The 14,408-nt window shown below is 37.3% G+C and overlaps 1 protein-coding gene across 3 annotated transcripts in view; it reads left to right on the forward strand.

Moving 5' to 3' along the window:
• LOC123559584 (SH3 domain-binding protein 5-like) overlaps positions 1–14,408 on the forward strand; it is a 218,352-nt gene that overhangs the window by 39,972 nt on the left and 163,972 nt on the right. For 2 of the 3 annotated variants that reach the window (XM_053552560.1, XM_053552562.1), the window contains exon 2: positions 9,995–10,057. The exons of the other annotated variant lie outside the window; for it this stretch is intronic. In XM_053552560.1, coding sequence (XP_053408535.1) covers positions 9,995–10,057 — 63 coding nt within the window. The remainder of the gene's footprint in view (positions 1–9,994; positions 10,058–14,408) is intronic. 3 annotated transcript variants of the gene reach the window in all.

Genomic DNA, 14,408 nt, shown 5'->3' on the forward strand with positions numbered 1-14,408 from the left:
TTCAATAAATGCAATATCTTCGATTAAAAACAATAAATAATCCATAAACATTATTTCTTTCTACTAAAACATAATTTCATTACCTTAACATAAATGTTGCAACAAACCCAAATAAACCAGTTTAATAACAGGGTTTAAAAAAAAAAATAATTCTCTGAATTACTTAGTAAACAGGTCAGCTGACTGGGAGCATTGTTTACCCTGTAATACAGCAGTGCCACCTGGGAGATAACTCTACTGGCTTAAATTTTAATTGAACCCATTGAATAATTTCATTTAAAAAGTGTCCAATGTTCCTTTTAGTAAAAATTAAAAGCAGATAAAGTAGAAAATTGCAGCTGCTTAATAGAACTTTGCAAAAAGCTGTTAAATAAATGAACAAAAATATATATGAAGCAAAATCATTTGTTGCATAACACAATGAAAGCTAAGCTGCCGCTTCCAGTTTGAATCCATTTACTAGTTTGTTACATTGCTATAGGTACTCACATTGCTGTTGGAAAATCATGAATAAATTTATGAACTCACCTGGTGTATTCCCTTTTTGTTATTGTTAACTTCCAAGCTGCATGTAAAAACAGTAAAATAACTCCACTCCATCCTGCTCTCAAACAAAGAACTTCCTGTGTAGATTTGAAATTTTGATATTCTTGGGCAAATTGTCATTTACAGTCAGCTATTTGGGGGATACATCTAGGATGTTAAAAATATTTTTGTACCACAGGTTGATTTTATTCCATTTTCATACTCATATTTTTGAAGTTTTACCCTGATATTTAAAAAGAAAAAAGTTCAGGGATTACTTTTTGAATACATTTACAGCCCCCCGAAGTAGTTCACCCGACTTTATTTTCATTGGTTGATCTCTTTTATGAGTTTCTAAATATAAAGCAGACAAGACTTATCATGCAGTCTGGGATAATCTCCTGTTGTGAGACAAGCAACAGGTACACTACAGAAATTTAAAAAAACCAAATAATTTATTACTTGATTAATCAAATTTAAGAATCCCTTGGCCAGGTTAACTTAATGAATTTTGGGGTAAAGAAATTTTAATATTATATATGTAACTACTGTTAGTGCTGTTTCTTTTGGTGTTATTCTAGGAGAAAAAGTCATGATATTTCATAATTTTTTTAAAGATTAGTTTTAAAATGATCATCTGCAAGGTGAGTTTATATGACAAGTTTCATTACACTAAATGTTTTTACAGTAAACCTGCTTTAGCAGTCACCTCTATTAAGCAGCCAACCTGTCTTAGGCAGCCAGTGTTTTCATTTCCCAAAATGGTCATTCAAAGCTAAAATTACCTGCATGAAGCAGCCACCTGCCCTAAGCAGCCACTTTTTCCTACTGCCTTGGCTGGCTTCTTAAGACAGGTTTTACTGTAATCCATTAGTTTTTTTACCTATCTAATTAAGTTAGTTGTATTAATGGTCATAAAACATACTAATCCATTAAAATATTCTATGTTCACAAGAAAAATACCTCCCAAAAATTCTAAGTCCACGTTCACATCAATTTCCATCACAGAAAATTTCTAATTATTTCTATGCTATTTCCATCCCAAAATTTTACTAAGTCCAACTTTCCATGGCACAAGCCCCCTGTTTCCCCTGGAAATTTATCAAAATTTCAGCTGTAATCCATGGAAATCCATGGCAAACTTACTGTTCCATTTTAATTCCATGGGAAAAATTCAATATTCCACAGATTTCCATGCTAATTGTCACGGGAACCTCCATGGAAATTTCCCTGGCAAAAGCCTTATTAAACCCTGGCAAATCTAGAACGGGTACATACAGCGTAATGATGCGTACATGATGTGTACTGAAATCAAAGTAAAGCAGAAAACACCGCACATACACCGATAGTACGTTTGTATACACTTTTGAAAAAGCAAATGAGCTCTGCCGCGTACTACTTGCTGCGTACATGCTGTGGACTACATAGTACACAGGATGTACGCTGGAGGAATTTAGTATGCGAGAAATAGTACGCAGCATGTACACGGCACATACACTTTTCACATCAAATGAGCCTGCGGTGTACTACCCCTGCGGCGTACATGCTGTGTACTCCTGGTGTAAAATGCTGTGTACTCCTGCGGCGTACATCTGTGTACTTCCTGGCCCGAGTCCTGCGGCGTACATGCTGTGTACTTCTGCTGCATACATGCTGTGTACTCTTGTGGCGAAACTGCTGTGATAATGTAAATTCCTTACCCCACCAACTTTCGTATGCAAATGCTGATCATTTGGACAGAAAAAAACAAAAAAAGATAAGTGACATGCATCAATAAGTATTTACCCTTACCAAATAATGTAGATTGATGTTTTCAAATAAATTAGTATGCTTTTTCCCCCATCCACTTTTCAATGAAATAAATCAATTTTTGTACATGTAATTTGGTAAACATTTGAAGAAAATGGCGTAACTGCATCAAGGGGAAACAGCTTTAATGCAACTTAATATAATGTTTTTGATTTATTAATAGACATGTGTGCGTAGTATGTATTTATTTTGATTAAAATCCATCTGAGAACAATCTAGGACTGGAATTATATAAGCATTTATACACTTTTACGTCCATAAAAAGTAGCGCACCAAAAAATTTTGATTTTATTTTTTTCCAATGGGGCAAAGCGCAATTAGCCAAAAACGTTCTGAAAATATACGAGCGGCAAATCCGATGAACAACTTTTTAATTTGGTGAGGCCTTAATGAGTTAACATAATGACATTAAAGCCCTTTATAAAACATGATAGAGTGGTGTTTTGCTTAAGAGTATTCAAATAACAGTGAGAGCTATTAATTCTTCTGGGGCCTCCGTGGCCGAGTGGTTAAGGTCGCTGACTTCAAATCACTTGCCCCTCATCGATGTGGGTTCGAGCCTCACTCGAGGCATTGAATTTCATGTGAGGAAGCCATCCACTGGCTTACGGAAGGTCGGTGGTTCTACCCAGGGTGCCCGCTCGTGATGAAATATGCACGGAGGGGCACCTGGGTCTTCCTCCACCATCAAAGCTGGAAAGTCGCCAATGACCTATCATGTGTCGGGGCGACTTTAAATCCAAAAAAAATAAATAAAAATATTAATTCTTCTCATTCGGGGCGCTGTTGCGGCATTATCTTGGTAATTATTTCATGTATAACAAAATTATGCAACGAAGTTCAAATAAGGCTTTTCAATTATCCAAGTTAGAAAGCTCCAGGTTAATCAAAAGAAAAAGAATATATTTTTACACTGCATGAAAGGTGCAGCCAGAATCACTAAGATGTAACTTCACAAATGAACTTTGCAAATAGTTTTGGCAAATTTTTATTGTTCAGAATCCCGGGTAATCTGAACAAATTCTATGCTATTAAGATAAAAGTTACTCGGAAATAAATTTCCCTTGCTTCCAAAAAAAAAAAATGTACAAATCCTTCCTGCATGAAGTCCCTCCCGCGATAGAAGTTTCCCTTCAGACTTTAACTTAAAAAAAAAAAACAAAGGGTATAAATGCCAAAAGAAACTGTACAAGCTTTCCCGCGTATATTAAGTGTATTGCACAAATTCAAAGTATCTGCGGTGACATGCAGTGTCTATTTTCTTGTACAAGTCCCTCCTGCGTACAGCAGTTTTACTCCTTAAATTTTCAGAGTCTGTGCTGCGTACTTGAATGTACTATGACCTCCTGCGTACATGCTGTGTACTATACACGGCATGTAGGGCCATGCGGTGTATGTAAAATGTACTTCCTCGGCGTACTACTGTGTTCGCGGCATATACACAGCAAATACGCAGCATGTACGCCACAGAGGCTTGCTTCTGTAAGGGTTCTGTTTCGACAGATCTCGTGGAACAGGAATGGACTAGAATGTGACATAATTCTTTTTCCCTTGAGCAGATTCACATTGTGTCCAATTAACAAGACTTGCAGACGGCGATTCATGCTTTCTTTGTTGATTTCGATACATTTTTGAGCACTTTTTTAAAGACATCTGTCGTAAATCTGAAGAAAATGTTCAAGTGCAACTGTTAAACTTTCTGTTACAGGTGTTTTGGCAGTAAGTTCAAAACATTTTAGAAGTTTGGTTTATTATGTTTTGAGTCATCTGTTGACGTCATAGGGAAATTATATTTTGATGAACGTTCAGCTCCTTATCATAATATAAACCTGAAAATGAAAACAACTGACATAATACTTTGAAAACTAATAATGACATGTAGTAAGTAAAAAATAGACAGATCTTCAAAGAAGGTAAAGTGTTGAAATACTGCTCTGCACCAGAGTTCCAGAAGTGCTCCAGACCATAGCGTTTTTGTTTTCAGCAAGTCATTGCGAAAAGCATTTATGTTATCCAGACAAAAATCACTCATCAGTCTAACATTGGGAGGGACTGGTTGGAAAGTAGCGAATTGTAGCCTGAAGATAATTTGCAAATCATTTAGACCATTCTTAGCTCACCTGTCACAAAGTGACAAGGTGAGCTTTTGTGATCGCGCGGTGTCCGTCGTCCGTCTGTCCGTGCGTGTGTGCGTGTGTCCGTAAACTTTTGCTTGTGACCACTCTAGAGGTCACATTTTTCATGGGATCTTTATGAAAGTTGGTCAGAATGTTCACCTTGATGATATCTAGCTCAAGTTCGAAACTGGGTCACGTGCCGTCAAAAACTAGGTCAGTAGGTCTAAAAATAGAAAAACCTTGTGACCTCTCTAGAGGCCATATAGTTCACAAGATCTTCATGAAAGTTGGTCAGAACGTTCACCTTGATGATATCTAGGTCAAGTTCGAAACTGGGTCACGTGCCATCAAAAACTAGGTCAGTAGGTCAAATGATAGAAAAACCTTGTGACCTCTCTAAAGGCCATATTTTTCATTGGATCTGTATGAAAGTTGGTCTGAATGTTCATCTTGATGATATCTAGGTCAAGTTTGAAACTGGGTCACGTGCCATCAAAAACTAGGTCAGTAGGTCTAAAAATAGAAAAACTTTGTGACCTTTCTAGAGGCCATATATTTCACAAGATCTTCATGAAAATTGGTCAGAAAGTTCACCTTGATGATATCTAGGTCAGATTCGAAACTGGGTCACGTGCCTTCAAAAACTAGGTCAGTAGGTCAAATAATAGAAAAACCTTGTGACCTCTCTAAAGGCCATATTTTTCATGGGATCTGTGTGAAAGTTGGTCTGAATGTTCACCTTGATGATATCTAGGTCAAGTTTGAAACTGGGTCACGTGCGGTCAAAAACTAGGTCAGTAGGTCTAAAAATAGAAAAACCTTGTGACCTCTCTAGAGGCCATATATTTCATGAAATCTTCATGAAACTTTGTCAGAATGTTCACCTTGATGATATCTAGTTCCAGTTTGAAACTGGGTCACATGCCATCAAAAACTAGGTCAATAGGTCAAATAATAGAAAAACCTTGTGACCTAACTTGAGGCCACATTTTCCATGGGATCTGTATGAAAGTTGTTCTGAATGTTCATCTTGATGATATCTAGGTCAAGTTTGAAACTGGGTCACGTGCCGTCAAAAACTAGGTCAGTAGGTCAAATAATAGAAAAACCTTGTGACCTAACTAGAGGCCATATTTTTCAATGGATCTTCATGAAAGTTTGTCTGAATGTTCATCTTGATGATATCTAGGTCAAGTTCGAAACTGGGTCATGTGCGGTCAAAAACTAGGTCAGTAGGTCTAAAAATAGAAAAACCTTGTGACCTCTCTAGAGGCCATACTTGTGAATGGATCTCCATAAAAATTGGTCAGAATGTTCACCTTGATGATATCTAAGTCAGGTTCGAAAGTGGGTCACGTGCCATCAAAAAGTAGGTCAGTAGGTCAAATAATGAAAAAACGTTGTGACCTCTCTAGAGGCCATATTTTTCATGGGATCTGTATGAAAGTTGGTCTGAATGTTTATCTTGATAATATCTAGGTCAAGTTTGAAACTGGGTCAACTGCGATCAAAATCTAGGTCAGTAGGTCTTGAAATAGAAAAACCTTGTGACCTCTCTAGAGGCCATACCCTTGAATGGATCTTCATGAAAATTGGTCAGAATGTTCACCTTGATGATATCTAGGTCAAGTTTGAAACTGGGTCACGTGCCTTAAAAAACAAGGTCAATAGGTCAAATAATAGAAAAACCTTGTGACCTCTCTAGAGACCATATTTTTTCCAATGAATCTTCATGAAAATTGGTCAGAATTTTTATCTTGATAATATCTAGGTCAAGTTCAAAACTGGGTCACATGAGCTCAAAAACTAGGTCACTATGTCAAATAATAGAAAAAACGACGTCATACTCAAAACTGGATCATGTGGGAAGAGGTGAGCGATTCAGGACCATCATGGTCCTCTTGTTAAGTGAAATGCTGCGTGCCATAGCACAGTATTTTGTTACCAGCGAAAAACGCCTTTGCACTTCTTGCAAAAAGTATCAAATCAAGAGTGTCTTTTAAAGAAGAAGGCGTTCGTGTTTATTTCATGAAATTTCATTTAGTATTAACAAAGTTATGACCAAAAATAATACCTGAAGTGAGCCGATTTGTTTACAAAGCGGGCTCCGTACCTTACCTTCTGGTCACGTTGGTTCCCCACAGTGAAAGAGCAATGCCAAAAATCAATAAAGGAAAATATGCCGACACTGTCCCTTTGAAGTTTAGCTGCCATGTGCTGGTGTTTATTTCAGGCTATTCATCAAAATTGTCAATATCATTGCGACAGTTAGTTCTGTTGTCTTCCGACTTCGGAGCAAACAACTTACCAACTCAATCCAAGCCAAATGCATGTACTTTTTTATTATCAGCAATTAGCGCCTTCTCAACATGTCATTTGATCTGAATGCCGGTTTACATTTACAGACGGTCTCTTTATCAAACACGATGCTTTCACACTCAAACATGACATCTAAAGAAATGCCGACAGTCTTTAGGAGGCTGTCAATCATCAAGTGTTAAACCGCTTTGATTAGATACAGGACAGAGCTAATCACATCATTACTGAAATTACGTCATGGTTTATTGATTTTGTTGTCCTTCGAAATTTCGGAAGTTTTTTGTACGCCTTTGACTCTGCTGAATGTACATAAATATGGCAGAATGTTACTGAAAAGTGTGCACAATTGACATATATTGGATATAGGGATTTTAAAGGTAAAGTCATCCTGTGAAATTAACTCAACCAGTCGGGTGTGAAGGTTGGATTTTATACTTGACCGATCTGCAAATCACTCGACTCGGGCTTCGGGCTGGCGGTTTAAGTCGAAGACTGGTTATGGGACTTTGATTTTTGTCTATATACATACAGTCAGCATAATTATGCAATCTTGTGTGTGTCAAATTGCAATGTACAGTGTCAGTGCAAGTGGGGGGTACATTCATCAACCTCAGTGATAGCTTTATTTATTTTTTTTTTTTTTAGCTCACCGGAGCCAAAGGCTCAGAGTGAGCTATTGTGATCACTCGCCATCCAGGCTTATGTCAGGTGTCTGCTGTCCGTCCGTCCACACTTTCCTAAACTTTCTTAAACAACATCTCCTCCTAAACAACCTGGCCAATTTTGATGAAACTTCACAGGGATGTTCCTTTGATGGTCTTCTTTAAAAATTATTCAAAGAATTGAATTCCGTACAGAACTCTGGTTGCTATGGCAACAAAAAGGAAAATTTTAAAAGTCTTCTTGTCCAAAACCACAGGGCCTAGGGCTTTGATATTTGGAATGTAGCATCATCTAGTGGTCCTCTATGAAGTTTGTTCAAATTATTACCCTAGAGTCAAATATGGCCCCACCCTGGGGGTCACATGGTTTATATTGACTTGTATAGGGAAAACTTTGATAATCTTCTTGTACAGAACCATATGGCTTAGGGCTTTGATATTTAATATGTAGCATTTTCTAGTAGTCCTTTAACAAGATTGTTCAAATTTTTTCCCTGGGGTAAAATATGGCCTCGCCCTGGGGGTCACATGGTTTATATACCGTAGATACCCATGTATAATGCGCAGTTTTTTGACCCCCGGAACCACCCCCGAATCGTGGGTGGGCATAATACACAGGTATAGACAATTTTCCAACTTCAAAACAAGTTTGTTACCAATGTTCGCCATTTTGGTAAAGGGAAACTACTCCCTGCGCTTACTGTCTCCGCTAAAATCTAAGATTGCCGTTACGTTCCGTAAAAGATCGAATTGTTTATTTTTCTTTCAAAATTAATTTCATATAAATTTAAAAGTATTTTGACGAAAGAAATGTTTACAAATCACAAAAATTATGATAGTAATTAAAGATCGATAATTATCTTTAACCGAGATCAAACTCTGAACAACATAACTGACACGAGGTGACACGTTAGTTGCCGGTAATTACTGGCTTTATGATCCTGACAAAAAGACTATCACACCTTTTGTTATCAGTTTGAATTGAGAAGCTCATGTCATTTTGAAAGATACCATTCCGAAATATTGAATCAGCTGCTATTTATTTATTCAAAATAGTGAATTAAAAAAGGTAAAACAACAAATGTAACAATAATTTACTGGTTTTATTTTCGAGAAAACAAAAATCGATAGTACCGTGAGACCGATGCTGCTCTCCGCCGCGGAGATAAAATCTATTATCGGTGTCGATGTAAACTCTACTTTCGTTTTCCATCCACCTCAAAATTGACCAAAATTTTTTATTTATTTTTTTAAACAGGATTTTTGACTAAGATCGGGGGTGAGCATTATACACGGGTGCGCATTATACATGGGTATCTACGGTAAGCTCCTTTAGGGAAAACGTTGAAAATCTTCATGCACAAAACCACATAGCCGAGGGCTTAAATATTTGGTATGTTGCATAGTAAAGTAGTCCTTTACAAAGACTGTTCAAATTATTCCCCTGGGGTTAAAAATGGCCCTGCTTTGGGGGCACATGGTTTAAATATACTTGTACAGGGAAAAACCTTTTAAAACATTTTTGTCTTATACCATAAGGCCCAGAGCTTAGATATTTATTGTGTGGCATGCTCTAGATTGATCAAATCATGACAAACTGGGTTCAGTTAGGCCATGCCCGGGTTATCCCTTGTTTTACGTGGACATTTGTTGTTTTGAAGCAGTGGTAAAGAAAATTGCACCGCAAGTATAATGTTTGATACAGATTTTAATACTCATCTTGAATAGTCTTGATCATGACCTGATTAAGATTAAAAGTCTTAATCATGACCAGCCCCAAGTGGTTCTGGGACGGTCTGTGTATGAATAGAATTGGAACCACCCTTACCCTTGCATGATCATAAGAGGCGACTAATAGGGTCTTAACACTTGGTTTTGCTGTAAATCTGTGATTCCAGCAGGTATGCAAATTTTGATTCCATACCGCATGTTTTTATTTTGATGTAAATGAGATGTGAAACCAAAATTTGTAGTCCTGTTTGGCACCATATAACCTATAATACTGTGTTGGTGCGTGGTAAAACCCAAATAAAAAAAAATCATGACCTACTGACCTACTTTCTTGTTTTTGAAGGTACAGCTTAGAAATTTGGACCACTTGTATAACTTTAGATACAGATTTCAATACTCATCTTTAATATTTTTAACCCTGACCTACTTTTTTTTTTTTTGAAGCTACAGCAAAGAGATTTGGACCACTTGTATAATTTATCATACAGATTTCCGTAGTTATCTTGAATTATCTTTACTGCTCACATACTTTTTTGTTTTTTAAGCTTTAACAAAGAAATTTGTTCAAGCAAGCAACTAAACTCAGGTGAGCGATATAGGGCCATCATGGCCCTCTTGTTAAAAAAAAAAATTCTTTATTAATATGCACATGTTTTAATCTATATTAAATGATATCTTAACATTACTTCCCTCAAGGTCATTGTTTTAATATTTAAATTCTCATAATTGTTAAGAAATGATACAAAAACTACTATTTTGTGCCTACCAGTACATTTTCAGATCTTTCTCAGTTTCTTGGATATATTATATAATGGCATACGAATTTTGCAGGATGAGTTAGAAAGACTGAACAGAGCATCAGAGGAGATCAACAGACTGGAACTAGAACTTGATGTATGTACAAAGAACAGAAATATGGAGACTATTTAGTTTTTTGGCATAAAGATTTGGTCTTGTCTGTGCGTCCGTGTGTCTGAAAAAAGTTTGTGACGCGCCTAGCTCAAAAAGTATTTGATATAAATTGATGAAACCCTGCATGAGTCTTTATCAAGATATGAACTTGCGCACCTCCTAATTTTCGTCTGCCTCTGCCCCCTATATTCAGAGTTATGGCGCCTGAAATAGTAAAAAAGCACATTTTCACCTTGTGACATGCCTAGCTCAAAAAGTGTTTGATATAAATTGATAACACCTTGCATCATGATACGGAATTGCGCACCTCCTATTTTTCGTTTGGCTCAGCCCCATATTTCCAGAGTTATGGCCCCTAAAATAGTAAAAAATGCACATTTTCACCTTGTGATTCTCCTAGCTCAAAAAGTATTTGATAGTACATGAAAACTTGCATGAGTCTTTATCATGATATTAACTTACGCACCTCCTATTTTTTGTCTGGATCAACCAAGGTCGATACATTGTCTGGAGCATTGTTTCTTCATGCATGGAAGGTTTTTAGATTGTGATTGCTCACTGTCTGGCGTTTGTCCGTCCGTTGCCATCCATCCACACTTTATTTTAAACAACATCTCCTCCTTAACCACCAGGCCAATTTTGATGAAATTTAACAGGGATGTTCCTTGGATAGTCTTCTTTTAAAATTGTTCAAAGAATTTAATTCCATACAGAACTCTGGTTGCCATGGCAACAGAAAGGAAAAACTTTTAAAATCTTCTTGTCCAAAAGCACAGGTCAGAGAGCTTTTATATTTGGTATGTAGCATCATCTAGTAGTCCTCTACCAAGATTGTTCAAATTATCCCCCTAGTGTCAAATATGACTCCACCCGGGGAGTCACATGGTTTACATAGACATATAAATTATGGAAAACTTTGAAAATCTTCTTGTCCAAAACCACAGGGCCTAGGGCTTTGATAAATGGTATGTAGAATAATCTAGTAGTCCTCTACCAAGATTGTTCAAATTATCCCCCTAGGATCAAATATGGCCCCGCCCTGGGGGTCACATGGTTTGTTTAGACTTATACAGGGAAAACCTTTGAATATCTTCTTGTCCAAAACCACTGTGCCTAGGGCTTTGATATTTGGTATGTAGCATCATCTAGTGGTCCTCTACGGAGATTATTCAAATTATCCCCCAGGGTCAAAATTAATATGGCTCTGTCCTGGGGGCACATGGTTTAAATAGACTTGTACAGGGAAAAACCTATAAAAAAACTTGTCTTAAACCATAAAGCCCAGAGCTTAGATATTTAGTATGTGTTATGCTCTAGTGGTTTTCTACCAAGATTGTTCAAATCATGACCCTGGGGCCAATATAGACCATGCCCAGGTGGTCCCTTGTTTTACATAGACTTATTTGATTTTGAAACAGTGGCAAAGAAATTTGGACCACAAGCATAATGTTTCATACAGATTTCAATATTCATCTTGAACCGTCTTAACCCTGAACTACTAATCTACTGTCTTGTTTTGAAGCTACAGCAAAGAAATTTGTACCACCAGTTTAATTTATAAACATATTTCAGTAGTTATCTTGAATAATCTTTACCATGACCTACTCACCTAGTTTTTGTTAGTGAAGCATAAGCAAAGAAATTTGTTCAAGCAAGAAGCTAAACTCAGGTGAGCGATATAGGGCCATCATGGCCCGCTTGTTTAAGCTCACCTGAGGCAACGGCTCATGTTGAGCTTTTGTGACCGCTCTCCAGACTGGTGCGTCGTGCGTCGTCTGTCATGCATGCGTCAACATTTTCTAAAAAAAATCTTCTTGAAAACCACTGGGCAGAATTACACCAAACTTCACAGGAATGATCCTTGGGTGGCCCCCTTTCAAAATTGTTCAAAGAATTGAATTCCATGCAGAACTCTGGTTGCCATGGCAACCAAAAGGAAAATCTTTAAAAATCTTCTTGACCAAAACCGCTAGAAAAAGTAAAGCTATTGCACTTGCCCAGGCATTGCCATCGCCATTGTGTGAGTTATGCCCCTTTTTAACTTGTCTTGTCCGTGCGTCCGTCCGTCTGTCCAAAGTTCGCGACGTGCCTAGCTCAAAAAGTATTTGATATAAATTGATGAAACCTTGCATGAGTCTTAATCATGATATGAACTTTGGCACCTCCTATTTTTCATTTCGCTCCACCCCCTATTTCCAGAATTATGGCCCCTGAAATAGTCAAAAATACTCATTTTCACCTTCTGACGCGCCTAGCTCAAAATGTATTTAATATGAATTGATTAAACCTTGCATGAGTCTTAATCATGATATGAACTTGCACACCTCCTGTTTTTCATTTGGCTCCACCCCCTATTTCCAGAGTTATGGCTCCTGAAATAGTCAAAAATGCACATTATCACCCTTGTGACGCGCCTAACTCAAAAAGTATTTCAGATAAATTGATTAAACCTTGCATGAGTCTTTATCATGATATGAACTTGCGCACCTCCTATTTTTTCATCTGGGTCTGCCCCCTATTTCCAGAGTTATTGCCCCTAAAATAGGGGAAAAAAATAACATTTTCACCTTGTGATGCACCTAGCTCAAAAAATATGTCATATAAATTGATTAAACCTTATATGTGTCTTTATCATGATATAGACTTGTGCACAGCTTATTTTTTGGCTGGCTCCACCCCCTATTTTTTAAATGTTATGGCCCCTGAAATAGTAAAAAATGCACATTTTCACCTAATAATGTGCCTAGCTCAAAAAGTATTTGATGTAAATTCATGAAACATTGCATGAGTCTTTATCATGATGTGACCTTGCACACTTGGCATTCTTCTTGAGAATATTAGCGCTTATTACAGAGTTATGCCCCTTTAAATAGCCAAAATAGTGGATTTTTTGTTTGTGATGCTTGTAGCTCAAAAAGTATATGGCCTAGAATAATGAATCCCTTTTCATAAAATGTTTGTTGAGGCTATACCCCCTTAAGACTGCAAACATTTGAATTACTGACAAATGTCAGGGATCAAATTTAACTTTTTTCCCCACTAGCAAATTTTTGCTAATGCCATTTCAAACTTTTGTCACTAGCAAAATGATGGGTTCCACAATTGGAGGTCAAAGGTCAACAGGGCTTTTTTCCTGTCCGGACAATAAATCTACCATCCATGAAGGGATTTAAATATTACTTGGCACAAATGTTCCCCATGATGAGACGTCATGTCCTGCGCAAAACCCAGACCCCTAGCTCAAAGGTCAAGGTCACAATTGGAGGTCAAAGGTCAATAGGGTTTTTTTTCTGTCCGGTCCAGAACTCTGTCATTCATCAAGGGATTTTAATATTTCTTGGCATAAATGTTCCCTATGATAAGAGGACATGTCATGCACAACACCCAGAACCCTTGCTTAAAGGTCAAGGTCACAATTGGAGATCAAAGGTCAGTGGGACATTTTTCCTCTCTGGTGTATAACTTTGTCATGCAGAACAGGATTTGAATATTACATGGCACAAATGTTCACCACTATGAAACGGAGTGTCATGCACAACAACCTGGTACCTAGGTGGAAGGTCAAGGTCACACATAGAGGCCAAAGGTCAGATACTAGAATGACTTTGTCCGGAACATTTCTTCTTAATTTATAGAAGGATTTTGATGTAACTTGGCATAAATGTTCACTACCATGAAATGGATTGTTGTGTGCAAGAACGAGGTCCCTAGGTCTAAGGTCAAGGTCGCCATTAGGCCACACCAAACTGACTACCTGTTCATTGGATTTCCCGCACCAATTTGACGGGAAATGAAAAAAAAAAAAATTAATTTTTTTTGACGGCCCGCACCTGGCGTATTTTAAAAAGTTAAACAATTTTCAAAAAAATTAATGTACATATTGACTGCAGATTTATTGAAAATATAGTGTATATGTAAATTTGGTAAAAAAGTAGAATGTGTCTGTAGGACACAGGGTGTGCCCCCCATTGGTGCATTTGTCACAAATAAGGGGCAATAATTCAGATGTTTGCAGTGTTAATGGGTTTAGCCGAAACAAACATTTTATGAAAAGGATTCATTATTCTGTACCATATATTTTTGAGCTATGAGCATCACAAACAAAACAAGAGTGCCAGAATGTCACAATATACGCCCGTCACAGGCCTCGATCTTAACCTACTTTTGCTGGTAGCCAGCAGGGCTACCAACTTGTGAAATCAAGTAGCCCGACCAGGTTTCTGGTAGTCCCGTTTTGGAAAAGAGAAAAATATATTACAGTCTTAAATTCACCTTAATTTTTTTTCAGCAATAAATTGTCCTTTCGGGCAAGTAAGTTAAGAAAACCATTTGC

This window comes from Mercenaria mercenaria, chromosome 10, assembly GCF_021730395.1.
Source record: "Mercenaria mercenaria strain notata chromosome 10, MADL_Memer_1, whole genome shotgun sequence".
NCBI lineage: Eukaryota > Metazoa > Mollusca > Bivalvia > Venerida > Veneridae > Mercenaria > Mercenaria mercenaria.